We start from the raw sequence: 21989 nt of genomic DNA, 5'->3' as shown, positions 1-21989 counted from the left end.
CAATAGATTCTCCTTCCTTCATTGCAAACATTTCATACTCTCTGTTTAACATATCAATCCTGGTCTTTTTCACAATGGTTGTTCCTTCATGAGTAACTAGGAGTTTATCCCAGATTTCCTTTGCTGTTGTGCAACGTGATACCCGTCGGTACTCCTCAAAGCTGATAGCACAGTTGAGCAGATTGATGGCCTTGGCGTTGAGCTCCACCTTTTTTCTATCTTCATCCGTCCAACTTGCTTCAGGTTTAAGAGAAACAACTCCCTCAGCACTTGTAATAGTTGGATATTGAGGACCTTCCAAGATGATCTTCCACAGTCTGTAATCCACTGCTTGCACAAATATCTTCATTCTCTCCTTCCAATAAGTATAATTTTTTCCATTGAAAAGAGGAGGTCTGTTGCTTGATTGTCCTTCGGTCAGATTGTAGGACACCACATTTGAGTCACTGTTTTCTGCCATGAGGATCTTTACTCCAAGCTGCAAAGCTTGATCTCTTTGAGACCAAGCTTTAATACCAATTGATGGTTTCAGTGGCTAAGAGAAGGGGGGGTTGAATCTTAGCCCCCTTTTTTGCTTAGTAACACTTGCAGGCCTTTGAGATAACTTCAGGAGACTTTTTGATTTTTGTCTTGTCCCTAGCCACGAGACTTTTATTTTTATCTCGTCACTTGGCACGAGACTTTTCTTTTTGTCTCGTCACTTGGCATGAGATATTTTTCAGTTTGAGCTCATGTGCAATAGAAACAGAATTGGAGTAGAGAAGAGAGAAAATTACACCCAAATATATCCTGGTTCAGCTGCTAAGTGCAGTGCAGCCTACATCCAGTCTCCATCACAACCATGATGGAATTTCACTATAATCTTCTTGATTACAGACTGTAAAGTACTAACCCAACTTACAAGGAGATTCCCACAGAATCATGAAACACAACATAGATGAACAAAGGAACTCTAAGACATCTATGGCTTTTTCTTTTAATTTTGCACTCTCTGCCTTTTTCCGCTCTATGGCTTTTTCATACAAACCTCACTATTTGCCTTTTTCCATGAGACTCAAGACATGACAAAATTAAACAGAAAAATACAAAACATAATACATTGAAGGAGAAGAGAAATCTGTTAGCTCAGGTAGCTCTGAGAACTCTGTGCCTTGCACTCTCACACTTTCTCCTTACTCCAAACAGTGGCTGTTCTCTCTTTTTATAGAAGAGGGATGCCTCCACTTTTGAAGCCAAAACCCAAGCCAACTTCTTCTTCTTCAAGAAACAGAACCGGTTCGGCCACATAGAGAGAGAAGAGATAACCATGCAAAACCCAACATGCAATTACCTCTAGTCCTTCCTTGGTCACCACTCTTCATCAATCCAAGCTCTCCATCCTTGGCTTGCTCTCCAAGATGGATTTCTGGCCCTTGATGCTTCATGATGATGATGACTTCATCTGCTTCAATCTCTGCCTCTACCATCACTTCGCCACTCTAGCTACTTCCTGTGGTGGTTGAGTAGAATCAAAGACAAGCCATGCCTCCAAGAATCTCTTCCTTGCTGGCCAAATCTTCTTCATCCATTTTTTGGTATGGAGAAGCTAAGATATCATCACTATATCTTACCATAAGTGGTGAATATCTCAGCCACAGCATACTTTTATTTTGTTATGTTTTCTTGCCATCATTGTGATGGTTTTGTAGCTTGTTCTTCCTTCACTTTGGTAGCTCCATTTTGCTTTCATGGTTTCATCGTTAATGACCGAAAGAGAGAAGAAAAGAGATGAGAGAGAATAAACTTGGAAGGAAAGTAATCAAATGAGTTAATTAATTCAAGTGAAAAAAGTGCTTTTACTTCCCTTAGAGTGGCGTGTAGCTTTGAGCACATCAATCATGTCACTCCTTTTCTCTCTCATAGTTCCCATGCTATTAATGATAATTGAGTGAATTTGAAGTTTATTGCATGGTAAAATTCTTGGATCCGTTGGAAACAAATGAGGCTTTGTTTTCTTTGCTTCATGGTTTCGGACCAAACATGCTTGCCTTCAAGCAATTATATTTTGGGCTTGTAACATTAATAATCACAACTAGCCCAAAAATATTTTATCCATGAGATCCGATGAAGGACATAAGGCAAATGATAACATTTGCTTTCCTGATGAATTTTTTCGGATCAAGCATGAGAAACAATCATGGGCTTGTAGCATTAAAACTCGTTCTGGCCCAATTAATATAACAATCAATTCTGCCTCATAACCAAAGAAACATTAATCAAGGCTGAATGCAATCTTGATTTGGGCTTGCACCAGAATTTTTATTTTTGGCCCAATCGAAAACTGCATCACAAAATTATTGATTAACATATGTTCAATGAAATTCAAATTAATAATTTTGTAGTTAATTATTTAATAATGTTTAGTCATCACAAATATTAATTTGGAGTTTTCCAAACTCAACAATAAATTTATTGTATTGTTTATAATGGTGAGATATAATAAATATATGGATATGCCAATGAGTAATAGCTCAAATGGCATAGTCTCCCCATACTTAATTAAGAGGTTGCGGATTAGAATCTCATATCTTTGGTAAAAAATAAATAAATAAATATATGGATATGGATTGAATGTCTTTGTAGGTTACAAATTTTATTACAAATTTTTGTAGTTTTTTTTTTTTGTTAATTTGGAAATAATAGTTGATTTGACAAAAATTGAGTGGTTAATTCTAATATTTTATCAAGTAAGCGATATTACTGACATGGCATTAATTAAAAAAAAAGATGTTTTAAAAATAATGTGGATAAACTTATGTATCTACTTTTATATATTAAGAATAGACCTGATACACAACAAGGGAAAACATACACTATCTTGTTCATTATGATGAAACAAGCCAAGCTGTTGTTTTTCCCTACACTATTTCCTAGATATTTTACCAATATAGTTGTGTTCTTGGAAAATCTTCATGATTTGCATGACTATGATGAGGAGATAGAACTAGAAAGTTAAACTAACAACCAGTACAGGGAAGAGGAACAAAGTCACTAATAAGAACATCTGATTCTCCACATTTTTCTGCTGTCATTTTCAGTCATCAACAACTACCATATGACAGTCATATACCTTCTTTCAGTAGAGAGTTAATTATAGATTGTTTTTCTTTTTTTTTTTTTCAAGAGATACCAAGAAGTTACATAACTGATGACTAATTCATTTAATTGAAGCACCCGCAAGGGTACGGTTGACCGAGAAACCATTGGCCCACACGGTTAACAGGAAATTAAAAGCTTTTTTTTTTTTTTTTCAGATTCACTAAGAACCGAACTTTAAACCTTTTCATGTATATAATTATATTGGTTGACCGGATTTATATGCGCGTGATCAGTGTTTGAACTCTTGTCTAAGCTTCCTTCTAAGCTCTCATGGGTCTGCAACCATCCCACTCTTCTTCTTCCTTTTCCTGGCATTGGGAATACGATGTGTTCCTCAACTTCAGAGGCCCTGACACTCGCTACGGTTTCACAGGCTATCTCTACAAAGCTCTCTGTGACAAGGGAATTCGTGCCTTCATGGATTTTGGCGATATTCACAGAGGGAATGAAATCTCCGCATCTCTTATGAAGGCAATTGAAGCGTCCAGGATTGCGATTCTTGTGTTCTCTAAGAACTATGCTGAATCTTCTTATTGCCTAAACGAACTAGTGAAGATCATGGAGTGCTCTCAGCGTCATGGCCAGTTTGTTTTGCCAGTGTTTTACGGCATCGATCCTAGCGTCGTGCGGCATCAGAAAGGTATTTACGAGGAGGCACTGGCTAAGACTGGAAGGACGTTTGAGCATGCCATGGACAGAGTGCAAAGATGGAGGACTGCCATGGCTGACGCAGCTAACTTGTCTGGCTTGCATTTTAAAGGGTACCTCCTTACAGTTTTTCTTTTTCCTTTTTCTTTATTATAATGTGAAATTAAATGTTTAAAAGTTTAAATATTTAATTGTGATTAAATTAAATAATAATAAATTAGTTATTTGTTATTTTATTTAATCTTTTAAAATAATATCACCAATCGATTATTTACTTTTAACTATTTTCCTGCAATTTTTTATTTAAATCAAATTGATCAAATAATGGAATTTCGATTAATTCAATTCGGTTTTCGGTGCACATATTAATTTTTGGTTTACATGGACTTAAAGATACCTTTTTTTTTGTCAGTTCTTAAAGATACTTTGAACAATACAAATTAACTAAATGACAAGTAAGTGTTCGAGGTAAAGGCCCAATAAAAATAAATAAAGTTTTTTAACCATGGAAATTATTGGAATTATTCCACCATGCTTTCAATATGTTAAAACATTCTTCTTTTTTCTTTCTCCTTTTAATATCCTCCTCTATTTAAAGTTGGCAATTAATTCCCTTATGTAATGACTTACAATAAATGAACAACCATTAAAATTAGTTAGTTAATTTAGTAATTTAGAACATTAATTTTTTTATTTTTTATGTTATTAATATGTATAAAATTCGAAATGATTGAATTTTATATTTACTTTGAAAAAATTTGATATTTCTGCGGGTAGGGTAGAGTTTAGAATTTTAGGATGCGGATAGAGTTAGGGTTGAGAGATTCTCAACCCGCGGATAGAGTAGGATAGAGTTTTAATAAAATTTTCAACCCGATGGTAGGGTTAGGGTCTACCCTACCCTACATATTGCCAATTCTACCTCTATTATTATAGAAGTTGATAAGTCCAACATTTTTATGGTTTGGGATATTCTTGAGTTTAATTTATTTTATGTTAGATAAAGTCTTATATATTTACCATAAAAGTTAATAAGAACTTATTTACTTTTACTTTTAAAGCCTTTTTAGTTTTTGATGCATGATTATTTTTAAATTGTTTAACATAAGTATTTAATTATATATTGTTATGTCTATTAAAATAACTATTTTATACTTGTGCATAAATAGTTATTTAAAGAAAATAAATTCAAGTAGATGATTATAAAAAAAATCATATAGTGTATGTACTAAATTTGAACTCTAATCGCGGTTACTTAAATTATGAAAACTGTTTTTTTTTTTCTAAGTTAGAAGTAGGATTCAAATATGAGACTTTTAGATGAAGAAAAGGCTATATCAAATAAATTATAACTTGTTGGCACTTAAATTATAGAAACTTAATAAAAAAATATAGACAAATTTATTTACAAAATTTAAAAGTGGCGAGGACCACGTGGGAATGGAAAAAGTTTAGGGCCAGTATTTTTATTAAAATTTGGTCAGCACTTAACTAGTAAAAGAAAAGTAAGTAATTTCACACCATCTATTTATAATATATAAAAGTTGATACTAACTTTTTCCACAATGAATTTAAGCCATCTTTTCTTTGCTAATGATGCCACATCAGCAATTCTAATGACTTGGCAAAAGATGAAAATCAACTAATCACTATTTAGTAAAATATTTTAAAAAAATTTAAAACAAAAAACTCTTATCTATTATTATTCAATTGAAACATCTAGTACTAATTAAACGCAATAAACAAACATTAAAAGTGTCATAATAATAATAATTATAAAAAATTTCAGTTACAAATATTTAAATTCTACAACTTATATATATTAAGACTCTTACTACTCTTCATTTCTTAACTTCTCGTACTAATTGTCAAAAATTTCTTAAATTTAATATAACATTTTTATATGTTTTTCATTTTCATTCATTCATTTTTTTAATTATTTGCAAACAAAAAAAAAACCGCAAAAAAAGACAAAGCGTAGCAATTAATGCAAATCGAAAAATGATAAAAAATGAAAATACAGTTTTGTATAACTCTAATATAAATAATTTATATCTTTTTTAAAAATAAATAAATTTAAAATCTATTTATAATATATTCTCTAAAATATTTTTAATATAATATTTATTAAAATCTATTTATAATATAAGTAATCTACCTCTCCGCACATTTTGCGGGTCTCACTCTAGTTAAATAAAATTTTACACTATTAAAATCATCAATGATGACCTAAAATCACAAACTCATCCGTGGGAATGTAAGTGAAAATATAGGACCTCCATACTAATTTAATATTTTATTGAAAAAAATTAATAGCAAATACATCCAAATCGACACTAAAAGTTGAATTGAATAAGAAACGTAGACATTGTTTTTGCAGTAGTTAAAGCATAAAGCTCTTTTACACTATGCAGGGATGGATACGGATATGAATTTGTTGAGAAAATTGTTGAACAAGTGTCAAGGGTGATTAAACGTGTTGGTGATTATCCAATTGAACTGGAGTCCCAAGAACAAGCTTCCTACTCCTCTTTGGCTCCTTCCTCGAGCAATGGATGGAAATACGATGTGTTCCTCAGCTTCAGAGGTACTGATACTCGATTTGGTTTCACTGGCAATCTCTACAATGTTCTTTGTGGCAAGGGAATCCACACCTTCATGGATGATGAGGCTCTTCATAGAGGGAATGAAATCTCAGGAACACTTGACAAGGCAATTGAAGGGTCCAAGATTGCTATACTTGTGTTCTCGAAGAACTATGCTTATTCTTCTTATTGCTTAGATGAACTTGTTAAGATCATGAAGTGCTCTCAATCTCATTCCCAGTGTGTTTTGCCGGTTTTTTATAACGTGGATCCTCCTCACGTTCGACATCAGCATGGTAGTTATGAGGAAGCACTGGCTAAGCATGAGGAGAGGTTCAGTGATGTAGAGAGACTGCGAGATTGGAGGGCTGCTCTGCATCAGGCAGCTAACTTAACAGGCTTCCATTTCAAAGGGTACCTTATCAACGGAAATATTTGGAAACAAAAAAAAAAAAAAGTCAAAAACAAGAAAAACTTATCTTATTTAGTATTAATAATAATTAATAAATATTAAATAAAATAAGTTATAACTGTTCTTTTGTTTTCCTAATATTACTATCTAATAAGGAAAAGTTTAGGAGGCTAACAACTTTGTTAAATTCTGTCAAGTATGTAACTAGTAAAGAAAAGTGAGCCATTCGATAAAATCTCACACCAATCTCACACTATTAAAACCATCATTGATGACTATTTGATGGCTACAAATCACAAAAGTTGCTGCTCCCTATCATTCCTCTGGATATGACATTAGAAATTAAATTTTGATAAATAAATGTAGAAAATGTTGAGTTAGCACAAAATTGTGATCATATTGGCTACTGGGCAGGAATGAGTATGAACATGAGTTTATTGGAAAGATCGTTCGAGTGGTGTCGCGGAATATTAGAAATATTGCTTCTCCTGTGGTAGGAATCCAAGAAAATGGTGGTACAGGTAAAACAATTCTAATTCGAAGGTTCATATTTTAGTCCAAAAACTTAATTATATGAATGTTTCAACTTGTGGAAGAAACAGGTTTCAATTTGTTTGCAGAAGCAGAGTCTCTTCTCCAAGACAACCAACGCAACAATTCAAAAGTCAAAGCAGAAACTGAAGCTAATGTTGAAAACTTCATGGAAGTCGATGTGTTTGAGAAGTCTGTAGGTGTTCAGTTGGAATCGTTGAAGCGAAAGAAGCGAGAACTTGAAGGGCAAATCCGTGCCATTAATGACCAGATAACAGAATTCCAAAGAAAGACAGTTGCAAAGAGAAAAAAAGCGTTTGACAGTGGAAAAAAATGCCAAGTTGAAAGCATAGTTACATGAATTTATCAATTAGGCGGCATTTTCTGTATCATTTTGTTGTAGCAATTTGTTCACGTTCCAAAATATCATGAATCGCATATAAAATCGCCAATAAATTATAGTGATATTATCTGCAACTAATACTTGATGTATAGAAAGAGAAAAACCACAGTCATAAATGTCTGAATTGCAAAATGGAAAAGCAAGCAAATATATCTAGAAGAAATTAAAAAAAGAATAAGTGAAGACTGAAGAGAGAAAAAGATAGAAGGGTAGAGCCAACTAAGAAAATAAGTTTACTTTTTTTTTATTTATTTAAGAATGTACTAACTATTACGTTAGAACGTATCACATATCTAAACCGCGTGGAAAAACCTACCTTCTAGATACGTTTTCATGTCAAACTTGCGTTCCATACTTCCATATAATTATGCTGAAATTGATTAGGAATGAAATTACCGAGACAGAGATAGGGTAGAGAATTGAAAATTGCACACAAATATATCATGATTCAGCTACTTAATACAATATAGTTTATATTTAGTCTCGATCACAACTGTGATTATCGTTCAATGGATTACATTCACTAATTCTCCTTAGAATATGCTAAATTATATCTGGAACAAATTCAGATTCTAACAGTCAAGTGTTAATCCAACTTGTAAGAGAATTTTTTTTAGAATCATGACACAAAACAGAAAAACATACAAAGTATTTTTGAGATAATTTATGACTTTTTCTCCAAGTTTAACTCATTGTTTTTTTTTTCTTTCATTGGTTTTTTCTTACAAATCTCATCATATTTATCTTTTTCAATGAGACTCAGACAGACTAAATTGAGAAAAAGAAATACAACATAAAACCATGAAGGAGAAGAACTTAGAACAAGCTCAGGTAGCTATAGGAACCGAACTAAGTGCTCTGTTTTTCTCTCTTAACCTCAACCCTTGGCCATTCACCTTTATTTTAAAAGAGTGAAGCTTCCAAGATTGAAGCAATTTCAACCTCTTTACTGTCTTCTTCTTCAGTATCAAACTTTGCAGCGGCACATCAGAATAAAGAGAGAGTAAGCCGAATCTTTGACATGCAGCTTACCTTCTTTTTTATCCTTTTTCTTCAATCTTCTTTGATTTTGACCGTAAATCTTTTTTTTTACTCTAAGTTTGATTTTGGACCGTGAATTTGCTACTGAGCTTATTTGACTTCATTATCTCCATGGTTACTTGATTTATGCTTGAGGCTTGGCAAATTTTTTCACGATTTGTTGGTGTAGCTCAAATAAAAAAAATCAACTTTTGAGATGTTATGATCTAATGCAATTCTCCTTTTTGTTGTAGCCTTAAAACTTGCTTGAACTTGGTAACACACTTTTGTTCTTCACCAAAACTTAGTCTCAAAACTTTCCTATTCTTTCTTTCTTTTTTGTTGAGAAAGTGATGTGATAGGAGAGAAAGAGGAGAGAAGAGAGAGTTTGGCTTTTAGTGGATGCAAGATGGTATTGGAATAAGTTTTTTTTTTTTTTTTTTTTTTTTTTGGTCAAGGTATTGGAATAAGTTTTTGAATGGCGAGTTTTGGTGAATTCATCGAATGGGCTTGGATCTTTTCTTTGGGCTTATTTGTTTTTTTCTTTTCGTGGTTCAGCCATTCAATTTTGGATCAGATTGTTGCTATAACCGAATTAGAATTGGTTTATATGTGTGGGCTTGCTATTGATGGGTCTTGATTATTTGCACCTTGGGCCCATATTAATTAATTTCTTTCTAAACACAAACACAACAAAATTATACAAACAAATAACTCTATAATATTTGTTCATCACTTTAATTTAATATTTAGTTTTTCAAACTCAACATAAGTTTTGATTTATTTTGACTAATTTTTTTTTATTATTAAATATTTTTTCTTTCAAATATCACATTAAGAATTTATTTTGAATTTTAAGGATTAAATTAAACTACACTTAAAAAGTGTGTAAAAGAATTTAAACTTATATTATATTTTAATTTCTATTTTTGTTTTTTATGTCTGATTTGAATGGAAAGACATTTAAAATTAATTTGGATTAGTCTATTAATTAATTTATTAGTCTATTTAAATATTAGATGAAATTCTAATTTATTTATAGACACTTAAATAGAGTTTTTTTTTTTTCTGAATATTTTATTACATTTTTTCTCAATTGTATTCTTTAGAGTTTGAACCCTAGACATTTAAGGTGGAGAGAGAGAGATATGCCATTAGAGCCGAGGTTCATTGGCAAAAATAGAGTTTAAGTCTATGCAAATTAATCTTTGAAATGCGAGAACAAAACACTTAAAAAAAAAAAAACACTTAAAAAAAAAAAAACCGGAGAGACGTAAAGTTCCTGCTCTGTAGGTGAATCACTGAGTACAACGAGTCAATCACCTCATACATTTAATAAAGTTCTTGCTCTGTAGAGTCTAAATTATTTTAGAATATAAAAACACAGCATGGAGACATGGAAAAACACCTCGAAGGTGAGGACTGAGAAGTGTGTAAGTATTTGAGTAAGTGTAAAAAGCACCCGATTCTTTTATTCCGCCGCGAGGGATTGACCACCATGGTTAACAGGAAATGAGAAAGTGGCTTCCATAAGTAATTACTAATTGGTTACTTAACTGTATTTAAAAACATTTGTTTTGTTGACTGACTTGAACTGATCAAGCATTATCTTCATTAACTAGTTCAATGATTTTCGAGCTGCAAATTAAACTCCCATGGCTCCTCCTCAAGTTTCCCACGTCTTCCTCAACTTCAGAGGCGATGAAACTCGCTACGGTTTCACTGGCTATCTCCACAAAGCTTTTTGTGAAAAGGAAATCCACACCTTCATGGATCTCGAGGATCTTGTTAGTGGCAAGAAAATCCAGCAAACATTTGCTCGGGCATCGAGCAGCTAATTTTACTGGCTTTGTTTTCGAAGGGTACCTTACCATCTTTTTCACTATTCCTTTATTTGTCCAATAACTACAATTTCAAATAGGTATGACTTAGCACATGTAGTTGTCTTATGTATTGAGCAGGAATAAATATGAACACGAGTTTATTGGGAAGATCGTTGAAGTAGTGTCAAGGGAGATTAAATGTGTCTCTTTACATGCTGATTATCCAATTGGATTAGAGTCTCAGGTGTCAGAAGTAAAGTCGCTTTTATTCTCCGATGGCTATGATGGTGTCCACATGGTAGGGATTTATGGAAATGGTGGATCAGGCAAAACAACTATAGCTCATGCAATTTATCATTTGATTGCTAATGGTTTTGAAAGTATATGTTTTCTTGAAAATGTGAGAGAAAATTCATATAAGCATGGTTTAGTACATCTTCAAAACATACTTCTTTCCAACATTTTTGAAAGGAAGAATCTCAAATCAAGAAACATTGAACATGGAATTTCAACAATACAGCACTGGCTCCAACAAAAGAAGAAGACCCTTTTGATTCTAGATGATGTTGACAAGATAGAACAATTACAAGCTCTTGCTGGAAAACCTGATTGGTTTGGCCGTGGAACTAGAGTCATCGTTACAACCCGGGACAAACATTTACTAGAAAGCCATGGGATTGAAAGAATATATGTGATGGAGAATTCAAATTCGGTAAATATTCTTGAATTACTTAGTATGATGTTCAAATGGACCAACTTGCTTGGTAGAAGCATATAGAAGTGGCAATCTTCCTTGGATCAGTATAAAAGGATCCACAATAAGGAAATTTTAACCCTTTTTTTTTCTGCAAATTAGACATTTGAAACTGTTAATCTTTTATCTTACCATCTCATTTCCTACTCTCAGGAGTCAAATATCAGTGCATCAGCTGGAAAGGACAACAGAGAACAACTGGGTGAAAAAAGCACTTTCGGTGATCAAGTCAATGGTTCGTTGGAGCCCCTAGTTTCTGAAAATATTAGTCTTGAAAGGAGAAAACAAGCTTCTGTTATTCAAGCGGAATCAAAGACACAGTTGCTAAGAGCCTAAGAGAAAAAGAGAAGTGTTTGACAGTGTAAAAATTGAAAGGGCTAATTTGCAGAACCATGTGCAAGTCATTGGAGGGCGTTAGCATTATTCAGGTTCATGTTAACTAAAATAGGGTGGTTATTAAAGTGTATTTGTAGAAGCATATCCTGTACTATATTTACGATTATTGAGTTTCAGTGACACGTGTACTTTTCATTTCTTGTTCACTGGACTGAAACAAGCCAAGATGTTGTTTTCCCTACACTATTAGCTAAATATTTTCCCAATGTAGTTCAGCTCTTGGAAAATCTTCATGATTTGCACGACTATGCTGAGGAGTTAGAACTAGATAGTGAAACTAACAACCAGTACATGGAAGAGGAACAACATTCAGCTTCCATCAATCACAAATAGTTACATGAATTTACCAATTGAGTGACATATTCTGGATCATTTTGTTGTCGCAATTTGTACCAAAATACCATGAATCACATAAAAATTGGCAATAAAGATAGTGACGGTAATAATCTCCAACTAAAACTTGATGTAGAGAAAGAGAAAAACCAGTGTCATAAAATATGAGTTGCAAAAGAGGTAAATCAAATAAATATATCTATTAAAAATTAAAAGAAGAATAAGTGAAGAGAGGAAAAGATAGAAGGGTAGAGCCAACTAAGAAAATAAGTTATTTTTATGTAAGAATGTACTAAGTACTAACTATTAGTCTATTACGTTAGATTATTAGAATGTATCACATATCTAAACCGCGTGGAAGGGCCTACCTATATAAGTTTCCATGTCAAACTTGTGTTCCATGTAATTATGTTGAAAGTTGAAACTAATTAGGAATGAAAAATGACAAGAAGATAATAGTAAGATTGACTAACTGTTACTAAATTTGCCATAAAAAAAATAATCATAAAGATTTAATTGACATATTTTACCTTTTAAAGATCACACTAAATTGCATTTGAAATTTTAGTGACTAAGTTGAACTTTTATTAAAACATTTAGTTTCTTATGCAGAGGCACATGATTGGAGTTGGAGTTAATTACATATGAGTAGAGTGCATCAAGCACCATATTTGCTGCTCTCTAGAATATGAATAAAAAATACATCATCCGTTCAAGGAAAACCACCACGAAGGTGAGGAGTAGTGTGATTTGTGAAGTGTAAAAACCTCTGATTCTTTATATATATTTTCTGCCGCTAAGTTGGACTAAGCACAAATATTGTATATTAAAAGATTCCAAGTTGCATGATGACTAAACAAGATGCCTTAACAAGAAACGAGAAGGTAGCTTCCCTAAACCAATTGTTTTACATGGTGCATTATAAAACGAACCTTATTTTAAAAATGATTCCATTGATTTGAGACCCAGACACCGAAAACCAAACTCACATTAAAACAGCTCCAATGGCTACTCTGCAAGAATCTGGCAACTCTTCTTCTACCTTGAAGGAATGGGAATTCGATGTGTTCCTCAGCTTCAGAGGCCCTGAAACTCGCTACGGTTTCACCGGCTATCTCCACAAAGCTCTCTGTGAAAAAGGAATCCGCACCTTCATGGATCTTGAGGATCTTATCAGTGGCAACAAAATCCAACAAACGTTTGCTCGGGCAATTGAAAGCTCGAGGATTGCCATCGTTGTGTTCTCAGAGCATTATGCTGATACTTCTTTCTTGTTGAGGGAACTTGTGAAGCTACTGGAGTGCTCTCAACGTTATGGCCAGTTTGTTCTGCCGATTTTCTATTTGGTGGATCCCGGTGACGTGCGGCATCAGAGAGGCAGTTATGAGAAAGCAATGGCGGTGCACGAGGAGCGGTTCAAGGATAAAGCACCAATATGGAGAGCCGCTCTTCGTGACGCAGCCAACTTATCCGGCTTGCATTACAAAGGGTAACTTCATTATTATTTTGTTACTTTGCATTGTTATACAGTAAATGCTAATTTAGTTCTTGAAATTGTTTCTTGATTTAGCAATAAATAGGACATTTACTCTTTTTATGTCTTTGAACTTTAAGCGTGGTAGTAAGGAACTAAGGATATGATTTTATATTTTTTGGTCCTTGATAATCTAATATCGGTGGAAACTGAGGTGTAGTTAATTTCATGTGAAATTGATAGCTCGTTAAATAATTTTACAAGTTTGATTAACTTATCATCGATCAGCTCTCATCTATCAACTTCACGTGAAGTTAACTGCACTTGAGTTTTCACCTATGATATCACATCATGAAACTATTTCACTTAATAATTAAAGTGATTAGGTAGAATAATATGGTTAGTTTATATCTAATAATGGGCATCTTGTGCATTAGCCTGGTTGAGCACAAGTGCTCTTATATTGTGCAGGGATGAATTTGAGTACGAATTTATTGAAAAGATCACTAAACAGGTGTTAGCAATTATTAAAGAGGACATGTTACCTGTTGTTGCTGATTACCCAGTGAGACCAGAGTCCCAAGTGCAAGCTTCCTTTGATTCAGCATCAACTTTTTCTGTCTCAAGGCAATACCAATATCATGTGTTTCTCAGCTTCAGAGGCTGTGATACTCGCTATTGTTTCACTGGCAGTCTCTTCAAAGCTCTCCGCGACAACAAAATCCACACCTTCATGGATGATGTAGGCCTTCACAGAGGGAATGATATATCAAGAACACTTATTCAGGCAATTCAAGGCTCCAGGATTGCCATCATTGTGTTCTCTCAGAACTATGCTGATTCTACTTACTGCTTGGATGAACTTGTCAAGATCTTGGAGTGCCATGAGTCTGATGACCAGTTTGTTTTGCCAGTTTTCTATGAGGTAGATACCAATGATGTGCGACGACAGACAGGTAGTTATGGGGAAGCAATGGCTAAACACGAGGAAAAGTTCAAGGATGACAAATCAAAAGTCGAAAAATGGAAGCGTGCTTTGCATGAAGCAGCTAACTTTACTGGCTTTTGTTTCAAAGGGTACCTCACTATATTTTCTTTCATTGTTCTTTTATTTGTCCAGTTACTAAAATTTAAAATAGAAAATATTGGCATGACATACAGTTGTCTTACATATTGGGCAGAAAAAAATATGAACATGAGTTTATTGCAAAGATTGTTGGAGTGGTGTCAAAGGAGATTAAACGTGTTGCTTTACCTGTTGCTGACTATCCAATTGGACTAGAGTCTCAAGTGTCGAAAGTAAAATCGCTTATATTCTCTGATGGCTATGATGGTGTCCACATGATAGGGATTCATGGAAATGGTGGATCAGGAAAAACAACAATAGCTCATGCAATTTATCATTTGATTGCTAATGGTTTTGAAAGTATATGTTTTCTGGAAAATGTGAGAGAAAATTCATATAAGCATGGTTTAGTACATCTTCAAGATATACTTCTTTCCAACATATTCGAAAGGAAGAATCTCAAATCAACAAGCGTTGAACAAGGAATTTCAAATATACAGCACTGGCTCCAACAAAAGAAGATCCTTTTGATTCTAGATGATGTTGACAAGATAGAGCAGTTACAAGCTCTTGCTGGAAAACCTGATTGGTTCGGCCGTGGAACTAGAGTCATCATTACGACACGAGACAAAGATTTGCTAGTATGCCATGGCATTCAAAGAATATATCAGCTGGAGAATTCAAATCCGGTAAATGTTGTTGAATTAGTTGGAAAGCTTTTAAAACTGTCCATTTTAGTCCAAGTAATTTGAATGTCTTGTATAGTAAATAGTGCCTGTGGAGTTATGTTAATCATATTACTTACCATCTCTTTTTTCTCCTTGCAGGAGTCAAATATCACTGCATCTGCAAGAAAAGACAACACAGAACAAGTGGTTGAAAAAATCACTAGTGGACAAGTCAATGGTTCATTAGAGCCTCCATTTTCAGAAGATACTAATGTTGATAGAAGCAAACAAGTGTCGGTTATTCAAGCTCAATCAAATGCACAAGTCATATGTCAGTTTAATGAAAACCAAGCAGAGTTTTGTCATACACGTTCTCTAGAAAGAATAGAAAGTGCCAACACTTTGAAAGTGAAGGAGGAACTTGAAGTTGTAGACTTGTCTTTGTGTGCTAAGTTGGCATCTTTGGAGGAAAAGAAAAGAGAACTTGAAGAGCAAATTCGTGCAGTAAAAGCTGAAATTTCAGATTTCATTTTACAGCAGAGAGACAGTTGCTAAGAGAAAAATTGACAATGGAAAAAAGCTGAAAGGTGAAAGATCAGAGATGATTTGAGGAACCTGGTGCCAAGGTTTAGTGGCACTGTGGTGTATGTAAGTATGTTTCATTTCTTATTCTTTGGACTCTGATATTTCTTTCTTCAAATGAAGGCTTGGTCTAATGATCACATATGTGATATATGGAATCTGGCCTTCTATTATATGTACTTGCGATCCATTTTACTTAGACTTTTTTTTTAACAGGGGAATAAATTTTTAGGTGGTTCTCTCTTGTTTATTATTTTATGTTTTGAATTGGAGTAAAGTATTAAAACTGATCATAAAAGAGTATGACGCTGATAAATTTAGCTATAAAAGAACTAAAGCTAACTTGTAATTATAAAAGATAATATTTCATATATAAAACTACTCAAACCCTACAAATCTATCAAAAATTTTTAAATTGTCCTTCTATTCTAGTCTAATCAATGTCAGATTCTAATCTCACCTCATTTCTAATGACAATGGTGTCACGTCACTTCACTAATCCCTATACATTTGTGGTTGATATTTGATATTTAAAATATTAGAAACTTTTCCAATGATCCAGTCCACTTTTCTGGATATCTGATGATCCATGTACGGCTAAGTAGTAAGTTTATAATTTGTCTTATAGCAAGCATGAGAATTACAAAGGAACCCTTGAAACGGTGGATGAAAAGACGAAAATACTCAAAAATAGTAGCCACTTGGATAGATAACTAAGGTGGGGAGGATCGAAGTTGCTGGACTGCGCCTTCATAGAGCCAGGGTGCAGCAAATGACAAAAAGTTAAAATTTTGGTACTACTTATAATTAATATTAAATCTACAATATTTTTAGTTTTAATTTTTTATTATAATGAACTTATTCTAAAAGCACTTTATATTCGTATAATAATAAAAATATTAAATTTTTTATGTATTTAACACATTAAAAATATAAAATAAATTATATTTTCGATAACTTTTAATGAAATATATTTTTTTGTCCAATTTTAATTAAAATATTTTTTGCATACATAAAACAAAGAAGAGTACTTAATCTTATTTTAAAAATTGACAAAAATAAAATAATATATTTTAGAGTAAAGTATTATTTTTGTTTCCAACGTTTAGGGTAAGTCCTAAAGTTGTTTTCAATCGTCGTATTTAAGTTCCTAACATTTCAAAATTGGCTTAATGTTATCCTGCCGTTAAAGATCCGTTAACGGAATTGATGGCGGAACAAATTAAGACGATTTTGATACGTTAGATACTTAAATAGAACGAAAATGTTGGGAACAAAAACGATAGATAGAAATAAATTTTAATTTTATCTTTTAATAATTTCAATTTTTACTATATATAATATTTAATTATTTTTTAATCACATCTAAGTAATTACACTTAATCACACTACTTTCATTCCAAATAAATTTTTTTATATTTTTATATTAACTTATAACTTTAAATGTAAAATTATAAAAAAAATTAAATTTATTTAGAATGAAAGTAATATGATTAAGTGTAATTTATTTAGATGTGATTAAAAAATAATTGAATACTATGTATAGTAAAAAATTGATATTATTGAAAGATAAAACTAAAATTTATTTTTATGTATCGTTTTTGTCCCAACGTTTTCGTCCTATTTAAGTCCCTAATGTTTCAAAATCGTCTCAATTTTGTCCCGTCGTTAATTCTGTTAACGGATCCCTAACGGCAGAACAATATTGAGTCAATTTTAAAACGTTAAGGACTTAAATAGGACACAATTGAAACGTTAGGGATAACTTTAGAATTTACCCAAAACGTTGAGAAAAAAACCAATACTTTACTCTATCTTTTATATAATAATTATTCAATCACTCATTAAAAAATTAGTATAATCGATAAAATTACAATATACATTTGTACTAAAACTGTTTAATAAATTAAAAAAATTTAGAAGCAAATAATTAATAATTTAACACACATATGTAATTAAAAGTTTTTTTTGGAAAGGAGACCATGGTCCACACTGGGCTCCTCGGTTCCGCCACTGGTGTTCGATGAAGAGAGAGATCGAATAAGAAGAATTTGGATTCTCTAAAATAAAGTGAGATCTTTTATTATTGAATGTTTTTCTTCTTATGTTTTTTCTTGGTCCCACCTATGAAATAAATGGTGATAGATCATATTTTATTCTCTAAAGTAAAATTCAAAATTTAGAGGATTCAAATTCAAATAAGAGAGGTTGATTTGTATTCGATCTTTATATGTATAAAAATATAAAAAATACATAATAGCTCATGTAAATGTATAAATAACATTTTTGAATTAAGAATATATAAAAATCTGTATGTTCATCATTAGAGGGAGAAATGTTCTGGGGCTTACCTGGAGCTGGATGGTGGTTGGGCTTGTTTGTAAGGCCCAAGCGCTAAAGGATGGTGGCCTCTGACTTGTTTTACGTTTGGGAGCCTCCGTCCGAGTTATGTATGTGAAAGAATGGGGGTGGTACCTGCAAAGACACTCCGATGCCTAAGTTAGCAATGAGGTAAACATATTTTTAGAGTATTGGAACTTAGAGATACCTGAGGGATGTCAGTGTATTTATAAGTGATGTGCCAATAACCACCGTTGAAGTGGATCCACTATTAGTGGATAACCGTCCCTTTTTTCTAGGGATTGTTGAGGTCTCCCCTCTAGAAGTGGGGGGAGAGATTTACGAAGGCAGTTACTCACTTAGATAAGTATGAGCTGCCTGCTTTAGTCTATTCCGACCTTTTAGAAAAGGTCGGATAAGTGGATAAGGCCACTCTTTTTGATTGGCTCTTTTAACTTTATTGGATTTGACTTATGTTTTGGGTTAGGGTATGAACAAGAACTATCATAATATTGTTTCTGATCAAATTATAAACTTTTACAAATTCAAATAAATTGAATTTCACAATAATATTATGCAATTAACACTACATTTATTTCGACTTAAATACTCACTTATGAGCAACAAGAAACATACTAACTTCCTGTGGCAGATATGTTTTTGCAAGTCTTTGTTGACGTAAACAAAGGTTTTCAAATTCGATTCATCTTAGTTTAGCGTTTAATCTTATGAACAATTCTTTTGAATAAGTTAAACTTAGAGTGTATAGTTTCTACCAAATTCAAATACTTAAAAAAATTAAGTTAATAATCAATTGATTCGATTAAGATAAATTACAAGCAACGAGTGTCTAAATGAGCTAAAATAACTTGTGCACATTAAAGATAGCACATTTTATAAATCATTGAATTTTAATAAATATAAATATATATTTTTTTAAATGATTCAAGTTCTTAATAATAGAATATATTAAAATATAAATAAATAAGTAACATATAAAATAATAGTAAAAAATAATTATTTTATTTATATATATTAAAAATAATTCGTATTCATCATCTTGATGAAGTCAAATTCAATTTTTTTTTTACCTGCTCTTATAAACAAATAAAAAATAACATAATCATAAATTCATTATGAGATATATATGTATATACCGTTAGATACATATAATTTTGACGTACCTAATTTTTTTAGATATTTAAAAATTTTAAAAAAATAATAATATTATTTATTTTTTATTTCTATTACTAATCTTAGGTATAAATGAAACAACTAAAAAGTTTTACTCCTTTTTTTTTCATAAAAAGGATCAATTTCTGTATATAATTATACATGTAATATTTTAAATAAAAATCTATTTTAATAATATTTTTAACAAATATAGTTATTTAACATATTTTTAATAATTATATGAAATAATATATCATATATGGCGAATTAATATAAAATTTATTTATTTTATATTTTATTTGTTGTAATAAAAAAATATGCTAATATAACTTTTATTTATTTTTTGGCTGGAATATAAATTTTATTTGTTAAAATAGTCACATTATATTATTGTTGCCACATACATTTAATAGTCTATCTCACATTCTTGCTGTATACAGTGTTACTCATTGACCCAATCTTTGCATCGGCTCCCATAACACTCCCGCGGCTTGGTTCCAAACAATGACTTCACAAAAAGACAAAAAAATGCATTCAACTGCCCACCATGTAATATACCCCTGTTACTTTTCAGTTCACCGTGTGAACAGATTTAGGGAAGACCTTACACCGTTCTTCTGTGCTTCTACCACAAAATAATTCCAATAAATCTACACCCTCTACATTTTTAACTATATATCTTAACGGCACTGCACCATGGCACTTCAGAGTTCCAATAAAGGTGACTGGATCATTTGAAAACTTTCCTAAAATATTTATAGTTGTAGAAATATTGACAATATATAAATATTTGATTGCTTTTTAATACCATAAAAGTATTGGAATTTTTTTATATTTAATGTTTGTTTTTGGACATACACACTTATACGCACAAACTTCTACTTACACACACTAAATGCAGCTATTGCTGAGAATCGATGTTGGGTTTGACTTGCTATAAGCCTATAAGGTAAACAGGTTTGCTACTCACACACTGTATTGCCACATATTCAATGTAATTTTTGTTTTTGGACGTGACATATTCTATCTAACTGGGCACTTGCATATTGGGCTTTCTTGTTGGTCTCGAGTCAGAACTGAGAACCCCTCGATTCTCGCCTCATTGCATTGTGATAACTTCTTGAGCCCAAGGCTTCTACAGTTCTACGTATAGAAAGCTTCAGAAGTTTTTTTTTTTTTTTATTTTGACTTATGAAAAGATATTAATATTATTTGATATAATTTTTAAATTATTTTTAATTTTTTGAACTCTTGTTTAAGAGTTTTTGAAAAAGTAAAAAGATTTCATTTTTTTTCAAAAATTATTTTATTATTGCTATTTATTAAAGCAACTTTAAAATAAGTAATCTTATGATAAAAATTCAAAAATAAAATAATTTATTTATAAGCTACTTTTAATATAAGTCTCTACATTTTAAATTTTTTATTTAAAAAAATTAATTACATTATTTATCCAAACTGACCCTAAGTTTTAACATTTTTTTCCTTTTTGGTATTTATATTAGTTAATATAAGGCATTTTCAAAATTTTTGACATTTTAAACTTTTTTGTTTGGATTTTTTGTCATTTTAATTTTTAAAATTATTTTTTTAGCATCTAAATTCTTTATTGTAATTTTGTACTCTTTGGATAGACTTAAAATCGGCTTTTAAAAACATTATAAGAAAAGTTTTGCCACTTAACAGATTTTAGAATATTTTCATTTCTTTATACTTTAAAAAGTAAAATTAATTATTAAAAAATTAGTTATCAGTGTAAAATATATATTAAAATGTTAAAAATATACATTAAATATATGTAAAACAATATATATATATATATATTGACTTAATAATTATTTTTTAATACACATAATGTTTTTTATTTAAATTTTTTTTAGAAAAAACTTTCACAAAATTGCTGTGTTTTACAGTATAGTATAAAACCCTTCAGTTTCTTCAAGTACCATACCCTTAAGATTGTGCACTCTCAATTGGCCAGAAATTTTCTCTAACAAACAAAGCTATAATTCTTCCTTGTTAGCACGCAAGTAGGCCATTTCACCGTCTATTTCCATTTTTGAAAAGGAAGTTGATCTTTTGATTTTCAGGTTTCTTTCTTTCACAAGTTTTTTGTATCTTACTTTCTAGATAAAATACTGTGTTATTCATAGTTTCTTTATTTTATACTATAGCTTCATTTTCTAATTTTATGCTTCTGAATTTTGATCCTCTTGAATCGCCAGATATATCATTGGAGGTAACATGCCATTTTCTCTTGAATATATGCATTACTTTATTTAAACATTTGGCTATTCAATAACAATGCAGATGCTTATAAACTACTATGTCTAATGACATGCATGTGATTGTAATTGATGTTTATGCCTCCAAGGCTGTGTTTGGTAGTTTGGATATAACACAACGGGACACACTACCTTCTACTTTTTTCTAGCTTCAAACACTTTTCTCTTTTGTATTTGTGTCTATGAAAAGGTTTTGTATCGATTTCTAGGTTTCGCCGTAAACCTAATTGGTTACTTCCAATTACGTAAATCAACCTTTACTTGAATGAAACTAGATCTCGTGGTTTGACCCTGTCCCAAACTGAGACATTTTGCTTATTTTTGTCTCTATCTTTGAACAAAATTGTCTCATGATGCC

At 31.8% G+C, this 21989-nt stretch overlaps 3 protein-coding genes across 10 annotated transcripts; all 3 read left to right on the top strand.

Moving 5' to 3' along the window:
* The first annotated feature begins 3219 nt into the window (after positions 1–3219).
* LOC112751544 (uncharacterized) lies at positions 3220–7779 on the top strand. Of its 3 annotated transcripts, none has more exons than XM_072217280.1 (4): positions 3220–3899; positions 6201–6785; positions 7198–7304; positions 7410–7779. In XM_072217280.1, exons 1-4 carry the CDS (start codon positions 3409–3411, stop codon positions 7673–7675), a joined length of 1449 nt encoding a protein of 482 aa, XP_072073381.1. In that variant the 5' UTR covers positions 3220–3408; the 3' UTR covers positions 7676–7779. The 3 variants fall into 3 exon arrangements, with proteins under 3 accessions (XP_072073381.1, XP_072073380.1, XP_025656494.1); XM_072217279.1 differs by having other exon boundaries at positions 7386–7779; XM_025800709.3 differs by having other exon boundaries at positions 3223–3899; positions 7404–7779.
* Positions 7780–9755: 1976 nt separating this feature from the next.
* Positions 9756–11920, top strand: LOC112751545 (disease resistance protein RPV1). Of its 5 annotated transcripts, none has more exons than XM_072217283.1 (4): positions 9756–10152; positions 10360–10599; positions 10699–11272; positions 11468–11920. In XM_072217283.1, the coding sequence occupies exons 2-4, from the start codon at positions 10364–10366 to the stop codon at positions 11648–11650; spliced, it is 993 nt and encodes a 330-aa protein (XP_072073384.1). In that variant the 5' UTR covers positions 9756–10152; positions 10360–10363; the 3' UTR covers positions 11651–11920. The 5 variants fall into 5 exon arrangements, with proteins under 5 accessions (XP_072073384.1, XP_072073382.1, XP_072073383.1 ...); XM_072217281.1 differs by having other exon boundaries at positions 9756–10170; XM_072217282.1 differs by having other exon boundaries at positions 9756–10182.
* An 891-nt stretch (positions 11921–12811) lies between these two features.
* On the top strand, positions 12812–16086 carry LOC112751543 (disease resistance protein RPV1). Of its 2 annotated transcripts, none has more exons than XM_025800706.3 (4): positions 12812–13532; positions 13989–14594; positions 14699–15272; positions 15411–16086. In XM_025800706.3, the coding sequence occupies exons 1-4, from the start codon at positions 13048–13050 to the stop codon at positions 15804–15806; spliced, it is 2061 nt and encodes a 686-aa protein (XP_025656491.1). In that variant the 5' UTR covers positions 12812–13047; the 3' UTR covers positions 15807–16086. The 2 variants fall into 2 exon arrangements, with proteins under 2 accessions (XP_025656491.1, XP_025656492.1); XM_025800707.3 differs by having other exon boundaries at positions 13955–14594.
* The last annotated feature ends 5903 nt before the right edge of the window (positions 16087–21989 follow it).

Source organism: Arachis hypogaea, chromosome 15 (genome assembly GCF_003086295.3).
Source record: "Arachis hypogaea cultivar Tifrunner chromosome 15, arahy.Tifrunner.gnm2.J5K5, whole genome shotgun sequence".
Classification (NCBI taxonomy): domain Eukaryota; kingdom Viridiplantae; phylum Streptophyta; class Magnoliopsida; order Fabales; family Fabaceae; genus Arachis; species Arachis hypogaea.
Note: the sequence above shows the minus strand (reverse complement) of the source record. Positions and strands in the feature narration are given on the sequence as shown.

Coding starts and splice junctions, on each gene's coding strand:
- LOC112751544 (XM_072217279.1), top strand. CDS start 3,409: ATGGGTCTGCAACCATCCCACTCTTCTTCTTCCTTTTCCTGGCATTGG. Junction 6,786..7,197: donor ACAGGCTTCCATTTCAAAGG/GTACCTTATCAA, acceptor GCTACTGGGCAG/GAATGAGTATGAACATGAGT. Junction 7,305..7,385: donor CCAAGAAAATGGTGGTACAG/GTAAAACAATTC, acceptor TGGAAGAAACAG/GTTTCAATTTGTTTGCAGAA.
- LOC112751545 (XM_072217283.1), top strand. CDS start 10,364: ATGATTTTCGAGCTGCAAATTAAACTCCCATGGCTCCTCCTCAAGTTT. Junction 10,600..10,698: donor ACTGGCTTTGTTTTCGAAGG/GTACCTTACCAT, acceptor TGTATTGAGCAG/GAATAAATATGAACACGAGT. Junction 11,273..11,467: donor TGATGGAGAATTCAAATTCG/GTAAATATTCTT, acceptor TCCTACTCTCAG/GAGTCAAATATCAGTGCATC.
- LOC112751543 (XM_025800706.3), top strand. CDS start 13,048: ATGGCTACTCTGCAAGAATCTGGCAACTCTTCTTCTACCTTGAAGGAA. Junction 13,533..13,988: donor TCCGGCTTGCATTACAAAGG/GTAACTTCATTA, acceptor TATATTGTGCAG/GGATGAATTTGAGTACGAAT. Junction 14,595..14,698: donor ACTGGCTTTTGTTTCAAAGG/GTACCTCACTAT, acceptor CATATTGGGCAG/AAAAAAATATGAACATGAGT.